General features: G+C 40.2%; 2 protein-coding genes across 2 annotated transcripts; one reads left to right on the forward strand and one right to left on the reverse strand.

Annotated features, from left to right (window-relative positions):
• Positions 1-632: 632 nt before the first annotated feature.
• TRAPPC3L (trafficking protein particle complex subunit 3L) lies at positions 633-21,546 on the reverse strand. The gene is made up of 5 exons (XM_010115341.2): positions 21,392-21,546; positions 19,332-19,429; positions 15,554-15,653; positions 2,746-2,931; positions 633-1,593 (listed from the first exon to the last, which is right to left on the reverse strand). The coding sequence occupies exons 1-5, from the start codon at positions 21,431-21,433 to the stop codon at positions 1,474-1,476; spliced, it is 546 nt and encodes a 181-aa protein (XP_010113643.1). The 5' UTR covers positions 21,434-21,546; the 3' UTR covers positions 633-1,473.
• CALHM5 (calcium homeostasis modulator family member 5) lies at positions 3,443-9,048 on the forward strand. The gene is made up of 2 exons (XM_010115340.2): positions 3,443-4,224; positions 7,194-9,048. Exons 1-2 carry the CDS (start codon positions 3,685-3,687, stop codon positions 7,581-7,583), a joined length of 930 nt encoding a protein of 309 aa, XP_010113642.2. The 5' UTR covers positions 3,443-3,684; the 3' UTR covers positions 7,584-9,048.
• Positions 21,547-23,144: the final 1,598 nt, after the last annotated feature.

Raw genomic sequence — 23,144 nt, forward strand, 5'->3', positions numbered from 1 at the left:
TTACTGGTTACTGGTTGTAACACTCATTATCCATAGCAGGTAACAGCACATTGGGCTGACCCCAAGGCTGGGTAATCACTAGCTTGATTTTTGTTCTGTACAAAATTGTTCTCTTAAAGCTCCATTACGCTACGCCACCACTGTACATCACTGTTAAGATAAAGAGGGGAAGATGATCGTCAGGATCGTACAGCTCTGGTGGGAGTGACCCCTGCTGTCCCCAAGGTCAGAGGTGCCCCTCACTTACCTGGATTAAGAGGTAAACAGACTGAGGGAAACACAGGAGATGAGGGTACAAATCACAGTGATAGAATCAGAGGTAACTCTGGGCTTCACCAAATTGAACTGAGGGTTTGTATTTTCATTTAAAACACATTGGTGAGAAGAAGGTGAGCTGGCTTTGTGGGTAGGGTACTGCGCTAGGACTTGGGACCTGGGCTTTTGTCCAACCCTTACCCAGATATCTTGCATTATACTGGACAACAATAAATGTTTCCTATAACTCAGGTCTCTGCGAGGCAGCTATTTCTCTACTTCAAAGTCATGTTGTGGTAACACAAGTCCACTGCCAAGTGGCCCATGTTCAATGGCCAGTAAAGGTCAGGTAAGAACAAACACAATGACCAGCAAACTGGTTTTGTGGCAATCTAAATTTTTATTCCAGTTTCCTTAGGTGAAGTACAGATCTACAGTGATTATACATGAAATACACCATGTTTTACTCAGTTTTGTTATAAGGTCAGTGCTCTTGAAGAGAATACTGCCATGAAAAGGCCAATAGCTTGAAGCAACACAAGCATTGCTGTGGTCATCAGAGCGGTACAGCCTGACATATGCACAGGGCTGAACAGGCATGCCAGCAAAACTGCATTTGGGACCTGAAAGAGCCACAAGGAACTAGATCCTGCCACCAGTGAAGTCACATCCCTCTCTGGTTTCAAAGGGAGCAGGATGTCTGGTGTGGAGGACAATGAATGGCAAACCATTCCACATCAAAACAGGCACCTGATAGCGAGACACTGCATACTGCAGTCTCAGTGGATAAGTTCATTATTCCTAACCACAAGCAGCCAGGGAAATAAAGCATCTCTCAGCAACCATGCTTTTGAACATTACCAACAAACAAAATGGGAAAAGGTGGTCACATTTAGCTGAAAACAGCTGGTGTCTGAATGAATATTTCGCATCCAGTGTGCACTAAATACCAAAATAAATACTCCTTTGAGCTCAAGAGCATGGTTATGTGAAAAGGAAGGGCAAGCCATTTTGATCTTTTATACCGATATCTGTGTCGTGACAATAAAGATGGCTTTCCCTCTGCTCTTCCCCTCCTGTTTGCTGCCCAGCTCTCTTCACCTTTCAAATGTATGACTGGTGCAGCTGGCTCAGCGAAGTGTTTTTTACCCTGCATGTCTTCTTCAGAAACAAAAGGCGCAAACTATCCCTCAGCAAGGGTTTTTCCCAATATGTCTTTCATTTATTTCTTTTGTGCTTTCTGTCTTCAGCCTTCCTCAAAAACGTAATTCCTATTTCTGTCACAGCATCACCTTTCAGCCTGTCCTGGAGGAAGGTAACTTCTGCTGCTAAGTGAACCTAGAAAGAATCAGGTCTGATCAGTTAAGCAAAGAAATGCCCAGTTTTCCCCCCTCCTCCAGAATAAAAAGCTTTTTCTCTTTCTCTTACCACAAGGGGACCCCCTTTCTCAGGTTTCATAAGAAAGAGATTTAGAGTCATAGAACCATAGAACGGTTTGGGTTGGAAGGGACCTTTAAAGGCCATCTAGTCCAACCCCCATGCAAGAAGAAGGGACTTCTTCAACCAGATCAGGTTGCTCAGAGCCCCATCCAACCTGGCCTTGAATGTTTCCAGGGATGAGGCATCCACCACCTCTCTGGGAAATTTATGCCAGTGTTCCACCACCCTCATAAATTTTTTTTTCCTTATGTCCAGTCTTCTATTTTAATACCATTACTTTTATTTCTAGATTGTTTTAAAATATCTTTCCCAACTAAGTTAATAAAAAGTAAGTTTATATACACTGGAATACTATAGTTCTGAGACTGATGTACCTACATAATACTTGCACAGCTTTTTTTTTTTTTTTTAAACATAAGTTATACGACAAATTAGATACTGATAGAAATATAAAGCAGCCCAAAAAGTTATCTTCCAGAAAATGCCACAGAAGGTGTACAACTCGGTGACTTTCAAATCATGTCCTTTGTTTATTCTTTTTTAAGAGTCTTAAATTTAAGAACAAAATTTGGAATGACATCTGATGCACTTCTGATGCTTTCGTTTCAACATTATACTCATCCACACTTTGTTCTCCCTTTCAGTAGGCACTGCGATAACCTGAGAATGTAATTTATCTTCATGTATTTGGAAAGAATCAGGGATGGCTATTAGTGGTTACAATTATGCAGAAAGATAGGCTTAAGGAGCAGCGGAGTCATCCAGCATGCTCCCCTGGCTCTCCACATGACGTGTTAGCTGGCTTCTCAGCCCCATCTGGCTTTTGCACCTAAGTCAGCCACTGAAGAGCCAAGCAGGGACAGTGCGGAGGTGAGCCAACCTGTGTGCTTCTCCACCTCAGCATCCAGGATCAGTCTGGCCCTCTTGTATTTAGACACAGACATTGAATCTGAGAGACACGTTAAACATTACTAAATTCCCTTCATTTATCTGAGCAAGTGCTTTTGCATATTAACAAAGACTGGAGAAAAAAGATGTGCACTTCCTTACCATTTCCAAGGCTCCCCGAATCACCCCACAGAGGAGGTTACAGTAGCAAAGTGATGCTCGTTCTGCTGGCAGCTCCTCCACAAAGTCCACCAGTGGGTTTTTGTCCAGGATTAAGGAGAATTCATTTCCTGCAGCACTACTGCAGCTCACACTAGGGGTGACCCCAAGGTACATCTTGAAAGCAACCTGCAAAAGGATGACACTGATGTTTCCATCTGTTGTGTGCAAACCAGAGGGCAAACTGTAGGATGTAGCACCCCGTAGACCAGCTTTACTGCAGGAAAATAGCAGGAGGGGTGAGACAGGCTGGAAATCAAATTAGTCTTGTCTCTTCTGTGATCAGCTTGAGCCAGAGATGAAAATCTGGAGCTACGTAATACTCCAGGGAAGTACAGCAGAAGGCTGCTTATTCTTTGATGTTCCTACATTTACAACCACACATGAAGTGGTTTTACTGTTATCACATGTCTGCTTTCAGTCCTGTCACACTCCCCTGGGACCATTAACGTCTATATTAGGTTCCTGACTACACTGCCGGCAGCTTTGATAATCACAGCTCAATAACTCCTGCAACGGGTGAGTGCATGTTTTTAACTCTGATCTCCATCTGCAGTCACAAAAACCCAACAACTCACCAAGAACAACACTGCCAAGACTGCAAACTTATTTGATTATACACAGCATTGCTTGGTTTCCTTCTACTGCCGATGAGTGTTACAGTAAATGGGCAACATCTGCGCTGCTAGTGGAGGGGTCCCGTGTGAGTGCATTTCTCCAGACAGTGACATCACGGCGTTATCTAGGCAGCGCGCTGGCAGGCAGGCAGGCTAGCAGCAGGCTGCTCCTCCGCTGCAGAACTCTCCCCTGCTAGAACACTACAGACTGCTAGGACTGAAGAGAAAAGTGTCTTGGTTTTTACTTCTGTAGTGAGTATCAAACATGGATGGTTTCCAAACAATCCTGAAATTCTTTATGAACCAGAAAACAGCTATAGGTTACAGTTTTATGGCGCTGCTGACAATGGGAGGTGAACGTGTGTTTTCTATTGTTGCTTTCAGATGCCCCTGCAGCGATGAAAACTTCAGGTACGGTTTGGTATTTCTCTTCTCCCCAGCTTTTGTTTTGCTAGTTATTGGATATTTCCTGAACAGCAAGACCTGGAAACTCTTTACAGGCTGCTGGGTGAACCCCAGAAAAATATTCTGCAGAGGGAATGGCTGCCAGTACTTTTACGCCTTTGGACAAATCACTCTAAACGCCCTGGTAGCCCCAGTGATGTGGCTTTCTGTGGCTTTGCTCAACGGAACTTTTTACGAATGTGCCATGAGTGGCTTGAAAAATCCTGCCTACTTACACACAGTTTGCCACACCAAATCTGCGAAGTGCTTTGAAGAGCTACACAAGGTAGCCTGTGACAAAAGCTCCATGCCCTTTTCAGAGAGTGACGAACTGAAACGAACTCTTCAAGCGCAGTCCCAGGTAAGAAAAATAAATAAAGGGCATTACACAGCTTGTACTGCCACTGTGATTTATCTGTGGAACATCCTGATGTCAGATGCTAAGATAAAACTGGCAGTTTCACATAAACAAAGTTTTGGCATGATGGAACCTTGCAAAATGCAATAAATCCATCTTTTAGTTCAGTCTGAGTTGTGCCATACTTCCTGGGGGGTCCCGCTGATGGCAGGATCAATCAGACTGGACCATTTAAAGCTTTCTTCCTGAATGAAGACTGCTCTAAAGACAAAAAACTACTGGATTGTTTAGGGGGCTGAATTAACACATCACTCCATTAAAGGGGTCTGTCCTTTTAAAAATCCATACCACACCCTCCTATTTTATACCATCGTGATACTGTAATGAAGTCTTAGGCCACTAACAGTAGAAAAAATACTGGAAAATAAGATTTGTGACTGCTTACATAACATGTTTCTGTTTGTGTTCCTCATGTTCATGGTGCCAGATGAAAGCATATTTTTGTCCTGCTTGGAGTAAGGAAGAAAGACCAAAAGAAAGCAAGCAGAACATGCAAAGCTGAGATTGTATTACATTTTACTGTATTTGTGTGATACAGTTCTGCTCACTGCCTTGTGACACAAAGAAATTGAGAGACAAAAAATCAAAACAAAGGGAAAAAAAAGAAAAAAGATTACAGAAAACGATGGATTGTCAGCAGGAAGGAAAAACACTTCTGTGGAGACAGAAAGTTTTTGTCAGACAATTACATCCATATGCAACCATTTCCTCCTCAAGAGCCAGTTTTGTTTTCAAATTCTCATGCAAACAGGATTGGAATGCAGACAAATCCTGCACTGCAGACAAAGCAATTTATTTTAGAGTTTTAGAAGGAAAAAACAAATAGTGCTTAAGACTTTAAGTTGTATGTATAGGAGATCGTGAAAGACCAGCAAGTCATTTTATAGCATGAGAATACAAGGCTTCATTCTCCAAGCTGCAAGAAAGTGAAAAGCCATTAAGAAGAGCAGTTTCTCAAACACCCCTAGAAATCATCAGTCAGTACAAAGTGTCTGGAAAAACAAAAGAAAGCAAAGCTATTCTTCCATACTAGTCCCTAGGAATAACTGTTTCTCAAGCTTCGCTGTTTAAGGTATTTTCCTGAAGAAACTTTCTAGGTTCCCTCAGCTAAAAATAGACTTGTATTGGCAGTTATTTTTTTAACGTCAGTGCAAGAGTTCACATGAGAAAGGTTGCAGCTCTCCATATCATCACTACTAAAGCATGGGAAAGCAGTTCTAGTTCATACAGGTCTCTGACACCTAGAAGATTTGTTCCACACTGGAACTTGTTCCACTGTTTGAAAACAAGTTAGGGTTGTGGGGTTTTTTTTTTTTTTTTGGTTTTTTTTTGCAAATGTTACACACTGCAGTGGCACTAGGTCTGAAAAAACGGTGTTCACACCTCTGCTCTCTTTAAAGCAGAACATCCCTCAATAACAATGTCAAGCATATTTTTCCAGCCTCTGCCCATGCACTAATCCTGGAAGCAGCTCTTTCCTTTAGTATGTTCCTAACAGAATTTTGTCAAACTCTGAAGTTGCTACAAAAAAAAAAAAAAAAAAAAATTGGATTATGCATATTTCAGCAAAAACAAAGTTCTCTGAAAATACAGAAACTATTTCTAATCAGTGTGTAGATGAATTGAGCTCTATCCCAGTGCCAACGCAGACCTGGCAATGCACACGCTATTTCTTCTTTCTCATGCCCTCTCCTCCCAGCATTCTCACAGGATCGGGCAAGAAGATAATTTTAGACAAATTTTGGAATAAAAATTATCTTCCACTACAAAGCACTGATTCACAAAGTAAAAAAAAGTTCATAAGAATAGCTTAGATTTCAGTGAACCTCCTGACCAAAGAATTTGGGAAAAGCTTTTTAAATTTAAGACTATCATTTATATTCTTGCTAGCTAATTAGCGCTAAAACAGTTCTTCTTGTTGTTAGTTTTTTTTTAAATTAAAAAGAATTCTGAAAACAACACATCTAAAAATGATTACAGTTTTAAACGTTGATTGATTTGGGACAATAGTTTCTTACCCTTTTTGCTTGTGTAGTTCGTCACAATTCAGAATTGTGTCTTAATCCTATTTTTTTATTTTATTTAACACTTACTTTCAAGAGATAGCAAACCATTTACCATCTAGTGATTGTGATTTTTTTATTCATGCTGTGCACTTTTCCCTTTGTGTGACAGAATTCAGTGAGCAATTCCAATACACTACACGCCAGATGGTTATAGTTTTGCAATAAACCCTCATCAATATCCTCTCTAAATTACCCAGACACTAGCCCTGCTCTCAGGTCCGCTCTGTTTTCTCTCTAGCACTATTCAGCCATACCATGATTTGACTGATCATTTAGACCTCTCTTAGATTTTTCTTGATACACAGTCTTGTAGCTGAGGTTTGGTTCAAGATCATCTGTCCCTGAAGCTGCGTTGCTGTTGGATTGGACTTGGCTCTTCAGCCGAGTTTGTCATAAAATGGTACAGGGAGGCAGCCAGGCTCTAGTATAAGCCAACTTCTCTTGAATGTTTTACCTTCCACTGTAAAAATCAATCAGCTTTTGCCTTCCTGAGAAAGAGACATCAAAATGAGCACTATTGAGAAGCCTCAGTCCTTCATCATAGAATCGTTAGGGTTGGAAGGGACCTTCAAAGATCATCTAGTCCAACCCCCCTGCAAGGAACAGGGCCATCTTCAACCAGATCAGCTTGCTCAGATGTTTTCTGCTTCCCTTTGGTCCCCACACGGAAGCCCCATTAACATCAGGCAGCAAATGCAAACTGGGATGAGACGCCCACAGTAGGGTCCCAAGAGGAGCGGCAGGCCCTCCATATAAAGTGTGTTTGCTCTGTCAGATGCTCTTCATTTAAGTAGCATTTTCACTTGGGCCTTTTTAACCTGAAACTCATTTATTTTCTTTTCCCAGATTTTAGGCTGGTGTGTGATAGTTACCACAGCTCTACTCTCCCTGCTGACCACTTGCTGTGCCAGCTGCCAGTCGAAAGTCAGCCACCTCCAGCTGATGTTCTGGCGGGTGTATGCAGAGAAGGAGAAGGAGCAACTGGAGCAGATTTTCCAGCTGTACGCCACCAAGCTGAGCGAGCGAAACCTGAAGTGCTTTTTTGAGAACAAGGAACCAGAAGCAATTCCCCTGCCAGCTTTGCAGGCATGGGAAGAGGCTTCCCAGCTCTACTCTTTCAGCAGTGGCAAACAGCATTACAGCACAATTCACAGGCTGGTTGAGGAAGGCCAGAAAGAAATCAATGAGGAAAAGGAGACAACAGTGGGCTTGGCAGACAGAAGGGAAATACCATAGATCAAATATATTTTCAGCTTTTTTTTTTGTATCTTGCTAATATAGCATTCTTCTAGCTGGTTTCATCTCTATATTTTTTTCACAATGGCTTCTTTCTTCTTCATCATGTTCCCTCCCAGTTGCAAACTTGCTCCAAAAGGAAAGAATGAAATTATTTCCCTACATCAGTGAAAAGGGTGCAGTTCTTCACAGCACCTAGGGTTCACATTGAGCTAATGTCTCTGGCTCCAGATCAAGGGCTGACAGCAGAAAGAGATGAATAATGACTTCTACAAGAGGGTTTTAAAAATATCCTATGTAAAAGGCGCTATAGCATACCTGTCCTATGTAAATCAAGAAACTATCATAAAGTAACACCATTTAAAAGGTGTGAATATAATAATAGAAGATGTGTGCGGCTTTCTGACAGCCCACAGAAAGTAAAGGATTTGCTTCCAGGTCATTTCCAGGCCATTTTCAGGTACAATGTTGTTTTGAGGCACCAGTGGTCGCTCAAGGTGTCTCAGTGTCTTTGGACTCCTGTTGCATCTAGAACGCCATGGATGGTCACAGTGATCAGCCCTGGTCTTCTAGTCCCTGAGACATCTGCCTGGGTCACGGGGCAGTGACTTGCATTGACAGTGAGATGCCAGGTAATTTTTCAGACAAACCTTACAGACGAAGTGTAAGGTACCAAGAACTTGAACTTACCAAATGGTTCGGCATTTTTGTGCTTTTGTTAAAAAATAAAATACTATTTTGAAACACAATCAGTTTTTGTTAGTGCTTTGTTACAATAATGGAAATGCATCACTGATATTTTGCCTCTGTAGAGTGCTTGGTATTCTCCCACCAAGAATTTCTCTTTGTACGGCTATAAAGCCCCTGTTTTGAGTGGGTTTCGGGCACTGGGTGCAGCCTGTAGAGCTACGTAATATTGTTTGTATTGGGCCTGCAGCCAGTGTACAACAGAGGGCCTGGAAGGAAATTCCACATTTTAAGACAAGAAAATATTTTTTCAGTAGGCTGATTTTCATTTTTCTGAATAACTTAGGAAACTTAGTGTCTGGAGCAAGAGGAACTGGCAGGTAATGCAGGTGAGGTGACTGCACAATCAGTGCTTCTGACAAATGTGTTTCACCCCAGAGCCCTATGCATTACCTCACCCACTGGGAATTCACCATGTGGCTCTTACACAGGGTGTCCAGAGTCCTTGCAAACACTGTATAAAAGGAGAACGAAGTTTCTGCCAAGTTTCTTCCCCTGGGGTGACAGGGCAGCCTTTTATGCATTTTACTGTCAGCCTCCCTGAGTCTGCAAAGAATCATATTTTTGCTCTGCTTGAACCAGGTTCTTATCAAGAAAACAAGATACTCTGCCCAGCTGTTCTCATACTCACTACACTTCTTCAGCAGAAAAAAAAAAAACAAACATGTATCCACATTTACAGACCATTACTCTTTTTAAAAATAAAATCCAAGACCTAATTCCACTGTCTGCTTAGAATTTTTTTCTGCGTGTTTGGAAGAACTTGTGGTCTTTGAGCAAACATTTTGAAGTTGTTTATCCCAGCTGACCCACTTTGCAGCAGACTTAGAACATATTATATGCCTAAATGTACCTGCTGCAGCTGAAAGCACAGAGGTGACACTGCCAAAATGAAAGTCACAAAAGCAGGCATGTCTGACACCATATCTAGCACATATGCATTTTTCTCCCCAGGCTCCTCTCCTGGTACAACAACTATCTAATTTCAGGGTGCATGTCCCTTTCCATTTGTCTGCTTTTCTCTTTCTTTGTGAGAGATGCCCCAACATCTACTGCCCAGTCCCATCTCACCTCCTCCCTATGTGCAAGGGAAGAGGAGACATGGCCTAACAGGATGTCTGCACTTCCTGGACCACACTTCCCTTCCAAAAGCCATTTTTCCACCTCCTTTCTCCCTGGTACCACAGAAAATGAAAGCAAGTAGGGATGCAAAGAGGAGGATGCTAAGTAGATTAATGAGCTGATCAAGGAATATGGGTAACAAGTTGGTTGACATAAGGATGAGGTCTCCACTGTGATATAAGAGCTGGGACACAGGGGCAAAGGCACAGTCAGCAAAAGGAAAGGTGGGAGGACAGAGGGATCCCACTGTGGACTTCTGGCATTTTGGCACCCTTTTTTTTTCCTCAGGAGAAAGCTCAAGGGTCTGCACCTGAGTAGCCAGAACCACCTGAAACAGGAGTGTTTCCCAGCCTGGCCTTCTCCTTTATTATGGAGGGGTAAAACCAATGGGCATTCTCCTCCCCTCATCCTTACTCTGCTTCATGTGAACAGGTAACTCATATTGAGAGCACCCCCATGTCCAAGAGCAGCTGCTGAGCACTTAGTGCTGCAACATGTGCCTGGTAGGAGCCTAAGTGTCTCGCTGATCCTTGTTCCCAGGGCTGTGTTACTCTAACTATGTGACTTAATGCAATTGCCATGTGGATGCTAGAATACATCTACAAAAAGAGACAAAAATAAAAGTCAGTTTGACCCTATGTTTTCAACTGGAATTTGGTTTTGGCAAATTTAACCCTGTCCTTCAAGCAGCTATCACAGAAGCTGTTCTGTATCAACACTGTCCCGGAATTGAAGTTCAGCAGCTACCATGGCAGCTCAGAAACAGGTGAAGACTATTGTCAATACTATCCAAAACAAACTGGAAAAAAAAAAAAACAAACAGCAGAATCATAATTTTCTCTTGGAAAATTTAGGTTTTGCATTAACTCTGATGTCCATCAAAATATGAATGCACAAATAAACAGGAAACTTCTGCTCAATTCTCTGTGCTTTGTCCCTCCACTTAATATTTCTTCTTCTCTGTGAGAACCCAATTTTCTCATTTAAATTCTCAACTCTACACATCTGCTGCTCCATCAAACTTCAAGTCTTTGTTACAACAAAAACACACGCTGGGCCCTCATATGCTTTCAATTTAGTTTCAGCTGTACTTCGCATTACGGTATGATGAATCTGTCCAAATTCTATTGTTAATATTTCCTGTGTAAAAGAGAACTTGCATGGAAACTATGCAAAACCAGTAGCTGGTTTGCAATGGAGCACCAAATTAAGGCAAAATTACAAAGCTATAAAGTGAAAATTGTATTAAAGTCTCAGCAGAAAAAATAATTTCAGTCCCTACGTAAGTAATTCAATGAATAGACATTAATATTTTTGTAAAAACCACGCTATGACAGGACAGAAATTCCTTTAAAAGTACCATACACATCTTCTCAGAGGGTGAAACAAAGGTCTTTTCAACTTTTCTTTGTGACTCCAAAAGACAGGGAAGTAAAACGAATGAGCAGTTTTGAAAGTTGCATCCATAAATCTGTCTCATTTCTATCTATATGAAATGGAAGAAAAAAGAATATCTGTTTAGTTATGTACATAGGCACACCATGAAAATGACACGCACATAAAGCAAAATCTCTCTTTTTAAAATGTTACTTGCACTTCTATGGGATTATATATTGCTTAATGTCAGACAAGAAATCTATGCAGTCAGAATTAAAAATGTACCAACGTCCTTTTTCCGAGTCTCAACCAGCATCCTATCTTTCTCAAGCAGCAAAAAGAAAATTCATTAACATTTTGATGGTGCTCAAATGCAGTCTAGAATTACTGAAATACCTAGGATGCCACTACCTGTATATACTACTGGGGACTTTTAACTACAAAACATTGCATGTGTACATAATGTTGCACAGTAAGTAATAATATACACTGTTAAAAAAATTGAAACCATAATTTCAGATCATAAAATAACAAGATTAATAAAGGATCAGAATCAATCCGGTTAGAAGGGGAAAGGCAGCCAAAATAACATTTTTGCTAGCATACCCTTCATTCTTAGTACTTTTCCACAGTCAGTGTTTGGGAAGAGCAAGATGCTTTAAAGCCATCTGTTGCTGATTCCATGTACTCAGAAACTTTACTCTTTACAGTGCAAGCACTTCATTTTTCCATTTACTGTCTACCACTTAGCACAGCAACCTGCTGTATGCATTTCCCTCTCACTGCTGAGATCCAGCTCCTGTCAGACTTTCAAACTGGCCACATGTTAATATACAGGGACCCTGTGGCAGGACCTTCCAGGGGAAGGAGAATCGCCTCTCTTGTCCTACAACTCTGGGCTTGGGGGTGATGTGGTTGGATTACCCCAGCCCTGGTGGTCCTCAAGTTTCCCTCTACACGTAGCTGCAGAGACGTCCATCTGCTGCATTCATGGGACACTGAGCTTCCACAATAAAGCCCATCTCTCCAGCCAGTGCTTTTCACCAAGAGATATATATCCTTAGGCACAGCACTGTACTAACACAGCTATGGAGCCTGTGAGCCAGCGCTAGCGCACTGTGCACCAGAGGGCATGGCCTGGCTGCTCCCACCTGTAGCACACACAGACATCTCCTGAGGCATGGTGACACCGTGCCATAGACAGTAACATCATTCTAGGGTTAGATCTAAAACCAGAAGCTGTTTATTTTTTGCATTACTTTGGATCAAACCAATGATGCTAGAGGTCTTGTGAGGAGGAACTGAAGCAAAAATTTGATTTTGTAAGATTATAGAGCAAATTTATCACCCTAATTTCAAAAGTTATACTCAGATGCAAATTCTGAATCCAGTCTTGGACATTATTTCTTCAGCTGAGCTTTGTTCTTACTACCATTCTTCAGTTCGTTTCCATTTTCTTATCCCAAGTTGCCAGTTAGCTGGTAGCCTACTGTTACATGGCCTATTTTATCTTTTTTTACTCTACCCCAACTACAACCATGCAAAGTCACAGCACAAACACAAGAAGTCAAGGAGCACCATGGGAACTCAGTGTAGAAGGACTCACTTTGTCTCATCATCAAAACTTTTTGGCCCTTCTCCACTCCAGCATAAGCTAGCAGTAAATCCCAGGCTTTGCAGTCTGAACCAGTGGTTGAAGTTTTAAGCCCTCAGTTGCTGCCTTAGGTGTGCCTTTCCTCCAGTATTCATTTATTAATACGGCTCATTTTATGTTTTTTCCTTTGCTTCATCTCTTTCCACTTCCACAGGGAACACCCACAGCTTGCTCTCACAGACCTCTCCTTTGCTTTCCAAAGGACTGCAGGATAACAGCTATGTTAACAGGACGTTTGGCTCTTAACTACTTGAACTGCTTAACTGCCTTAATTACTCTAACTTTGAACTGGTTTTACCCTACACACTCATACTCAAACAGATTTCTACCTCGGAAGAGTTAGTGCAGTTAAGTCTGTAAGCACTTTCTCCTGGCTGGGAACTCTACTGCTGAAGAGTTAAAGAGATCACGTAAACAGCACTGTAATTCTGAACTGACAACCTTAAGAGCGTATTTGCAGTTACTTGCCGGGTCATTTTACATTTGCTTTGTTGGTATGTGCCTCAGACAAATATGCTTGAAGACTATTTTAAAACGTTTTGCCAAAGAAAAGTGAAAATGCTTCTCATATCACATGTTGCCTCAGAAAGGTTATACTCCTACTACCAGAACTCCTCTTCTAGCTTTCTAAAAATAGTCTTTCCAAGGGATTGTGTTCTTTAAAGTTTGTTCCAATCTTTCCAAGTAATCTTATTTTTCTCAGCAAGTCTCTTTTGAAGTACAACATGCAGAGAAATAGTGTCTTTTTCTTTACTTTGACAGTTAATTTCTCACTGTATTTTGTTGTTGAATCCCTTGTACTTAAGAATGATGGCTGAACTGTACTAAAGCATTTGTAAATAAGGGAACCATGAGAAACAAGACCCTGAGAAACAGATATCTGGCACACATGTAAAAATCCAGAGAAAATAAAGTACAAATACCACTTGAAGAAGAACGCAAAAGTGTAAAAAAACCCATTATTTTGCAGCTTGATATCATTCTTTTAACAAGATTGTATTTTAATACAGTGATTGAAATGCTGCTTGTCTCATTTTCATTCAGCTATCCTCACTGTCTCCAGTGGATCCTCTACTGCAGCTCAGCTCCTCCAAAGGAGGAGCTTTGTTACACATGATGCTGATATGAGACTCCATAATACACTTTACTTTAGGAAGAAATTTACTTTCCACTCTGTTAGGAGATAATGGGATCTGGCTGGCTTTTAGTAACGTCACCTGCTTCTGCTTTAAACTTTGGCAGATCACGGTGTATGTGTGTGCTGTGCACATGTGCAATTTATAGCCCTACCAGCAACAGCAAATGCAAAAATGTCCTTTCTCTGCTCTGCAACAGCCATGAGTTCCTCTGAGACAAGCATTTTGGAATGATAACATAACTTTTGCCCCTCCATTTCAGCCAGATGTAACATCGGTATTTCTGACGTGGTTAACATGAGCAGGATCACACATCACCTGACAACATCTATGTACACTTTGAACTAAGGTACTCCTGTACAGCCAGCATATACTGGTGCCTTAGTTCACTGTATAGAAAGCCTGCTGCTTCCCAGTTCTGCAGTCAGCAGTCAAACATAATGCCCACATTTAGCTGATGCTGCCAGTAAGTCTCAAGCAATCCGAAAGTATGCCAGGCATATTTTTGTCTCCTAAAATGAGCCAATGGAAATTAATCTCAGTTCAACTAACTGATGCTCTGATCCCTCCCTCTTAAAACAAACAACTTATTTTGTTATTTGTTATAAAGTGTGGTTAATTTTTGCCATTGGGAAAGGCCAGGCATGTCTTCACTGGCAACACTGCATAGCTGAAAATCATAAAGGATAAAAGATTCACCATGACCTGAGCAGGTGTTAGTCTGAGCTAATTCAGTATCTATGACCTACCACTTCCTTTATAGTGACTAAGCAGTCTAAAGGGGCTGGACATCCCCATGGATTTTTCTTTGAGCTTCCCCAGGAAATCTGACTGGCCCATGGTGGCAAAAATTGACCTTTAGAAACCTGTGTATTGCCACTAAATTTCTTCCTAAAACTTGTCTGACATTAGTGTGAAAGACTACTCAATAAAAGGGAAACTTCCATCAAACAAGGCGAAAGTACCCACTCTGATTTTATCTTTTTGATTTTATTATAAGATTTGTGGGTAATGAGGAAAATGTTCCTCTCATTTTCCTTTCTTACAATTCTTCTTTGCTACCATTGAGCCTTCCTTTTGCAGAAAATCCTGCAGCTTATTCCTAATATTACTATTTCAAGGTTAAAAAACATCCAAGATAATTATGGAGATGCTAAGGAAATTCAGATGGCAGAAGTAAGAATATCAAAGTTTAAGATCTATATGAGATGGCTAAGGCTTATGCTCATAGAAAAAGAAAAAAAGTGAGGAAATATATGATTTCAAGTTTGTTAAAACAGGATCATTTTTTGTTTTTTGCCGCATTCTCTGGCAAGAATAGAAGAAATCAGCTTAAGTTGCAGCACATAAAAAGAAACCTTTTCATTCTTCTAATGGCAAAACACCTCATGGGCTACTAGGAATAGAAGAACCTTGAACTTCTGCTTAGAAACTGACTTTAAGGTCAGTTTAGGTCAGAGGTTGGCAGCCTCTCACAGGTGGTACGCCATTCTGTGTTCTCTGTCCTCAACTCAGATATAAAACTAATACCCGCGTGAACCAGTTCTGTGGTTCTCATGACCCTTTGTGGTAAACTTACCACTGCGGGTTTATCAAGGCCATCCACAAAATTCTTATCTCACTAAACATCACATTTTTTTTGTGTTCTGTTGAATGTTGGTTTTTTTCCCAGCCTGATGTAGCACTATGCTACAGAGGTAGAAACTGATGCCTCCTCTCAAGGCCAACCTCTGTGAGCTACTAGTTGATATGAAGTTATAGATAAGGAAAAGGATCATCTAATGGAAGCATGGGTGCAATTATGGAGATGAGTGGGTTTTGATAAGAAAATCATGACATAGCAGAAAATGAAGCTAACTGTTCTAGAGGAAAGTGACAGAGGAGGAGGGAAAAGCTAGACCACTGAAGCTCTAGAGAACGTAAACCTTATTTACCTGTGCAATCATGTCGGCGGTTTCAGAATAACTGCGGCACTTTTTCACAGCTGAATGGGCTAAAAAATCATCAATCAGCCTTATGCCAATGCCATATCCCCTAAGAAGAAAACAAAGAAAGTTAACATTCAAAATGGGGCACTTCTTTCCACCTACCATCTCCCTAATCTGTCTCTTATGCTTTCTCAGCAAAACAGCTGCATATTTCTAAATCAATGGCTTTGAGGACAACAGATTTTTCTGGTCTAGATTCTTCTTTCTACCACATTTTGCAGCACAGTGGGATTGCTGTTCATGTCATTTAAGGAATCATACTCCTTTAAGCATAATATGCCTGCCAAGGACAGTATGAATGTTGTTTATATACACATTGTCTGCATATATATTTATATTTACATATATTAATACATATTAGATGTTCGCTATATAATATACAAATAATACACTTGATTAATATTGCTTTGTCACTAAAAACAGGATAGGATAACACAGCACAGGACTTTCTTCATTCCTCAGTGATCCCCAGAGTTCATCTCCCACTCTCTCTGTCAAGGAGAACAAAGCAACTGTCCCTTCAGGTCACAGCATTCACCTCTGGGCTGGTACGGAGTCCAGCAAATCCTGGGCACCCTCATGGCAGCGTTCAGGTGCCGGGAAAACCCTCAGGAAGTGGACTCACAACTGATCTCTTTCATTTTATCATTTTATCTCTTCATCTCAATTTTAACTCTTTCTCCACAATTCCCTCTTTGTGTTTTTTTCTAACATGTTCACTCCCTTCATCTACTAGTTGCAGAAAGAATCCAAAAGTTGTTAGGTAATACAGTTTCAGTACAACACTACCTTCATTTTGTATTGAAAACACTACAATTTCAGAGAAATGAAGTAACAAACAAATATTCATTCTTAGCTCTCACACATTAACAAAGTTCAGTAACTACATAGTGTGAAAAACAGCTATGCCTCCAAACATTTTTTGATAAAGGGAAAGAGATTGACACAAATGTTATGAAAGAATATGAACTCAACTCAGAAATGTTTTCAGGGAATTTTTCACTTCCATTTATGTGGATGTTGGCAGTCTCTGCCTGTTTGTCAGAGGCCCTACACCCTCAGTGAAGCAGCCTGCACTTGATGGCATAATTCTTATTGATTTTGTGCCACATCTTTGACCAGAAACCAGAAAGTGATCTGATGTCTAATGTGATGACAAGATCAAAAGTGGTTTTGGCAGCATGAAGTCTAAAACTGCAGCATGTCATGCATCAGAAAACAATGAAATATTTATTTATTGCCTAAATATCAATATCAATAATGTTGGTAAATACGTCATCAGCAGTTAACAAGGTATGTATTGGTGATGTACGTAACTACTTAGATCCTTTTCAACTTTTATGTCTTAGATTTTGCAAAGTCACATGAATAATAAATTGACAAGGAGCTATTTGCCAACTTTACAGTGAAAAACACCCTTCTCACTATGGACTTGTGGTGGTGCAACCCCCCTGCTCCTGAGCCACTCGGTGCTTGATGCGATTCCTCTCCTAGGTAACACAACATAACAACCTAGGGTAAGTCAGGAACAGACTGTGGGAGTGCTGAACTTGAGCATTAAGGCACCTCCTTAATGTACCTGGGTCCTGCTTTCCCCATTACTGGAAACAATGCAAATGGTAATAACAGTCAATCACCTCCTGACAACCTAGTGCACCTGCACCTGGGTCAGAGCCCAAAGAGGGGTGATATCAGAATTTCAAATTCTGGGCCTGCGCAACTCGTGGACAGCACCAGAATATTCCATCATCCAAGGCGGTCTGAAATGGAAAAGTACCTGACAAATGTAAATTATCTCGAATCCTATAAATAACGACCCTAAGTGAGACGCATGGAGCTCTCCTGGATTGCAGTGGGCTGTGACCAGCATCTCCCCTGAGCTGGGATGCCTCTCAGGCACAGCCTCCTTAGACCGAAGATGTTTAAGAACTGTCTGACAGCAGTCAATGGAAGGCCAGGGCAAAGTTCAACTTCTCCAGGCTTAATAATTGCCTGCCGAGGAGTGCACTGTGGGTATTTACTCTAAATTTGAGAAAGAAGAGGGAACTTCTAACTGCAGGTTAATCCCCTCTATCCACCTCTCTACCTATATAAAGAAGAGGGAACTTTGAACTATAGGCTAGTCTCCTCTAGACATACATTTCACTGAATGCAAATATTTTTGTTTGTCTTTGTGTGTTTTGTGCTTATACATACACATATATATATCAATTTAGGATATCCTGTAGTAAGTTAGTGTGAATCTTGTCATTCTTGAGTCTGTAATTAAGCCACTGTTTTAATCATATGCTACTGAATCACTTTATTAATCTCTAAATTGGTTAATGATTAAGTGCTGCTAAATTCAACCTTTAAGTTATCTCACATCATTAATAAATGTTGAATTGCTACTCAGTCATAACCATGTGAAATATTTAATGCATGACAATATGTGCCTATATAGAGAGACCTAAGAATACCGCTCCAAACTGGCACAGCTCTGCTAATCTATAGGGTTTCTTCCTCAGGCTGGGCTGTTTTCATCTTCACAGAAGTAAAGATGGACATATTGCTTTAATGAAATCTGTCTATTTTATCAAGTCTTTATCAAGAGAAAACAAAAAAGATTTTATAAAAACAGCTATAATAGTAAAAACACAGGGATTAAAACACAGAATCATAAAGTCATAGAATGCTTTGGGTTGGAAGGGACCTTTAAAAGGTCATCTAGTCCAACCCCCCTGCAAGGAGCATCTGCATCTCCAACCAGATCAGGTTGCTCAGAGCCCCAGGTGGGAATTTTTGCATGTTTGTTTTGCGTGAAAACATAAGCTTTACTCTTCTGCTGAAGACCTTAGTGTATTTCTTGTTAACCAGCTCAAAAGTTGTTTTTTGCTGATTTTCTGTGATATTATTATTTTTACTGCGATAATGCCTAGGAGTCTCAGTCACGATGATAGGATCTTATAAGCATAGGAGCTTCATTTTCCAATAAGGTTATCCATGTAAAAATCAGTTCCTCATTGACCATTTCTGCTCTTTCACTCCTTGCTGTATGGTGTTTTAAAGGTGAGAGGCCCATTTACCCCTAACCTAGGGAGCGGGGAAGAAAGTCACTCCACAGGGGACAATTCAGAGCACCCAAGACAGACACCGGAATTACATCCTCGGCGAGGGTGACTGATTACAAAAGGAGTCTGCCTATTGACTTAGTCACCTAAGCCAAATCCCTACAACCTGGAATTGTGACTACTTCTTAGCTGTCCAAGTCACAGAACCACAACGTAGTTAGATGAGGGGGAGCCACAGGAAGGCCACAGAAATGTATGTTAACTAGAAAACACCTGTGAGAAACAAAAAGCTTGTCTAGTTTGAAATAACATGGGTATGCAGAAATAGAAGAGGACAGTCAACATGGAAGTTGAAAATGAATACATGGAAATAAGAGACGAAATTTAGAACTTTATATTATTAGGTAGCTGAACAAAGGACCAACAAGGAACAAGTGTAAACTATCAGAACAAATCTGATACTTTTCATCTGAGAATTCAAAAGCTGATTGGTGATCTTGATTCACAAATCAGTGTAATTTCTGTTGACAGACTATTGCACCTTATTCCCGTGCTCTCTGTAATCCTAGACAGAGTGGTGGAACTCATAAGATAACAGATATAAAGCTGAAAGGTAACATACAGGTGGACAAATAGCACTATTAGTAAAGTTGAACATTTAAAGCAGTACTTACATTCTATCTAAACAGGTGTTGACATCTTCATCTTTTTCATAGTCCTTGCATAGCTGGGCTACCAATGCCCCGTATGTGAGCACAAATAGTTCTCTGCTCTGCCAGAAAAGGTGGAAATTGAAAATGAAGCAAACTGGAATCAAACTTTTTCACACTTTCGAGCTGCTACTGTATTAAAAGCAAGCAAAAATAACATTTAAATTAATCAAGAAACTTTTGTCCATGGACGTGTTATCACTGAAATGCACAATTCAAGTGTGACAGAGCCTGACTTGATCATCACTTGAGTCTCTGTGCAGGGATTTTGCTTGTCAGAAATATCATTTCTTGGGATAGAATTACTTTCATCAGGTACATTCTTGCATCCTATAACAGCACATATTTATATTTGAATGATAAATGCTGTCAAATGCCATCCAAGATTAATGACAAGTGTTCAGTTGCAGGAAGAATAATTGAGGCAACAAGCTCTTAGTTCTTTTACAACAAGAACAAGTGTATACATTGAATTTTCAATTTCTTCACAAAGGTATGGTTGATCTGATTCAGATCATCAGCTGCTTACCCCCCCCCAAAAAAAAAGAAGTATATAAAAAATTTGCTCAGAATAATGAAAAAAAATACTACATACAATTCAGCACAAGTGTAAAGAATAACAAGCAAAGTAGAAAAGAATCAGCCCCATTGATATTTCCCCTTCTTTATCAGACTTTACAATTAACTTGAATGACTATCTATACTAGCTCTCCAAATGCCTGGACAATCTCACTGCAACATTATTTCTGTATCTTAATACAGAAGACGTGGTTGGCATGGCTCCACTGCATCAGCAAGATGAAGGGGATGGGTGATTACAGCTGCTTGCCCAAGGAGCACAGAGAATAACTGAAGAGGTTAAAGGTGTATCTCTCCACAGATCCTGTCACAAGTACTAGTCTGGGATCTTCAGCTGTGCACCAGCCTGGAGGAAAGATTTCTTCTCTCCCTGTCCTGCCAGATCACCTCCATGGCACTGCAGAACTGAAAGCATCTAGCAGGAGTAGCAGCTGGCCTTTATGGGAGCCACCATGTTGACTCTCACTAAACTTTTGGGACAGGAATTAATTAAAGGAAGTGTTACATGCCCATGGCATGTGGACAGACTAGAGGTGCTTTTTGTTTATAGCCTGTGGAAAAATAATAGTGACTACTAATGAAAACAATAAAATAAATCACACAAGGAAAAGAAGAATGGCTTGGTGGAAAGACCTCTTCCCGCTCCCATTGCATCAAAAGCTCAATGTTCATTGCATCAAAAGTTCAATGTTCCCATTTTAACAAGTCACTGTTCAAAATCTTAAGTAGTATGGAACCATTTCCTAAACTCACCTTGGTGATAACTCCTGTTTACAATAATATTGCACACTGCCAAAAACGCACTAACAAGTTTTTAATGGAGTAAATAGATGCCATACAGGTTCTGTATTGTTCTAGTTCTAGCAAAAAGTCTGTGTTGACAAACACTTTAGAGAAACTTAAGCATACTATATCAACATAATTGCATTTATCAGCCACTCTTGCAATCAGTTGGAGCATTTTTTTCCCATAAACTTATGTATATTAATTTTAATTATATTATAGTAATCTTTTTTTTTTTTCAGTGGAGATCTCTGTCCCCTTTTCAGAACTTTTCCACTGACTCAACTCCTAGCAAAAATCACCATTAACTATCCAAACAGCTCTAAGTTCCTGAAATAATTTTGTGTCATAGGCAAGGCAGCTGGAGAGATATGAAGACTCCTAGAGCAAATTTCAGTATTACTGCTCAGACTCCAAGTCCTATGGGCAGGGTTTTTTTTATGTCACTGCTTAATAGCTGACAGCTTGTTGGCAGCTCACAAGGGAGTCCCACTGTAGCCATAAATGCTGCCAGTGCCTCTGTTCTGATACTGGCAGATATCCTCAGGCTCTCAGTAGTTTCAGGCTATTTGAAAATATGACTGTATACAACACATCAATATAATAATAGCTTATTCTTACTCCATGCACAAGTTTAATCACACATTACAAAAATGTCTTACTATTTTGTAGTTCTCCTGCTTTCTTCCTGGTGGCCGAGACATGTTGCTTGTATAACGCCTGACGTCAGTTTATGTCTTTTCTTCCTCAAGAAAAGGAAGAAAACCTCAGCATGGTTTTCCCTCAGTCACTGTATTTCTTCCTTCCCTTCGCTAAAGTTTTCTCCTTTCTGCTCTTCTGCCTTCTGCATGAGATGTATTTGCTGCAATCTGTAATGCTGCTGATGCTCCTCCTATTCTCTACGTGTACTGAGCCCTTTGGGAGGAATTTGTCTGGCAACAGATCTGCCCCTGTACACAACATAAATAACTTTCCATCCAGAAGAATTATTTGTAATCAAATACACTGCAAACAGCCATAGGAAGTCAAACCAGGCAGCCCCAAGAGATTCACAGCTCTTACACTTTTAAGGACAGCAAGTTCATTCTGTTGTTTGTGTCAGGCTTTGGTGTTTGGGGAGTAAACAAAAGCTCCCTCTCTGAAGAATAAAAACACAATTGCAAGGTACTGCTGAACAAGGTAATTAAAAATTGATCATTTTTTTTTGCCTTAAGGAGATAATAGTCTTCTGTCAGCTCTGCCTGCTTTAGTGTGGTGAGTTAACCTAGGCAGGAGCAGTATGGGTTACAAGGTGCTACTACCACCGTGTTTCTGCAAAGCTGGCAGGACAGATCTAGAGTGCTTAGATTCACAGAGGAATAAACTGTGTACCTGCTACAGATGCCAGCTTCTGCAAATGGCCCTTTCATTAACGATGTTTCTAGTGGATCTTACGTCGTTCTTAACCTGCTATAATCCCTATTTGTAAACATCCCCATTACGAATATCTAGGAAGTTTATGCTTACTTTTTCTGTTTTCCCCCTAGGTAAATTTGGCCTATTCTGTTACTTTAGATTTCCAATAAATTTAGACTATGGTCACTAGTCAATTTAGAAATGAACCAGGCAGCTATCTTTCCTTATAGGACTTATCTCCTCATATATTCCCACTGAATACTCTCAGGAAAGGAAGTAGAAATACATGGCCTTATCTTACTGCCATGTTGTTATTAAATTTCAATCAATTAATAGATTTGGTGCTAGAGTAAAACTACAGCTGTTTACTACTCCACATACACAGAAAGCAGTAGATGTGATTCATTGAGGTAAGAAGGATTAACCTACTTTTAAAAATCGTAGTTTAAAGCTATGACACAATTCAAAAACAAAAAATAGGACAGATAAAAGGATTTTCAGCTTTTTCTGTGGAAAACATAGTCATCCTAATAGCTTTCATTTTACACAGAACAAGCTGGTGTTGATAACTTTACAATGTAATAAGCCTCTTCCATTTTTTTCTAGGCACTTTTCTGGCCCTGTAAAATCCAACTCCATTTTAAAAGTAAAACTATTGTAGATAATTCCCATATCTAAATTTAAATAAAGTATAAAAGATAGGCATTACAGTTCTCTAGGTAGTTACTTGCATTGTCTCAGATGATCTGCTTCTCAGATTGTCTCCAACTGGCGACAAGTGCCAAATATATCTCTCATTGCAACAGACAAGCCATATTCTGTAAGAAATTATACTGCTTTGTATTTAAAAAAAAAACAGCTCTAAAAGATTATCACTAGCATAATTTAACTGCAGGGAAACCATCACAAAGCACTTAAGGCTACCTACAAATGAGCACCATTTTATTTATCTAGCTCTGAATATAAGGATGAATTACTTCAGCCCACGTTATTAAAACTACAATAATGAAGGGACACTGT

Source organism: Chlamydotis macqueenii, chromosome 3 (assembly GCF_036417535.1).
Source record: "Chlamydotis macqueenii isolate bChlMac1 chromosome 3, bChlMac1.mat, whole genome shotgun sequence".
Classification (NCBI taxonomy): Eukaryota; Metazoa; Chordata; class Aves; order Otidiformes; family Otididae; genus Chlamydotis; species Chlamydotis macqueenii.

Bases quoted from the DNA above. Each gene is read 5' to 3' on its own strand.
- CALHM5 (XM_010115340.2), top strand. From the start codon at position 3,685: ATGGATGGTTTCCAAACAATCCTGAAATTCTTTATGAACCAGAAAACA. The intron at 4,225-7,193 runs GTAAGAAAAATA...TTCTTTTCCCAG, and splicing joins CTCTTCAAGCGCAGTCCCAG to ATTTTAGGCTGGTGTGTGAT.
- TRAPPC3L (XM_010115341.2), bottom strand. From the start codon at position 21,433: ATGTCTCGGCCACCAGGAAGAAAGCAGGAGAACTACAAAATA. The intron at 19,430-21,391 runs GTAAGACATTTT...CTTTTCTGGCAG, and splicing joins AGCAGGAGAACTACAAAATA to AGCAGAGAACTATTTGTGCT. The intron at 1,594-2,745 runs GTAAGGAAGTGC...GATTCTTTCTAG, and splicing joins TTCGGGGAGCCTTGGAAATG to GTTCACTTAGCAGCAGAAGT.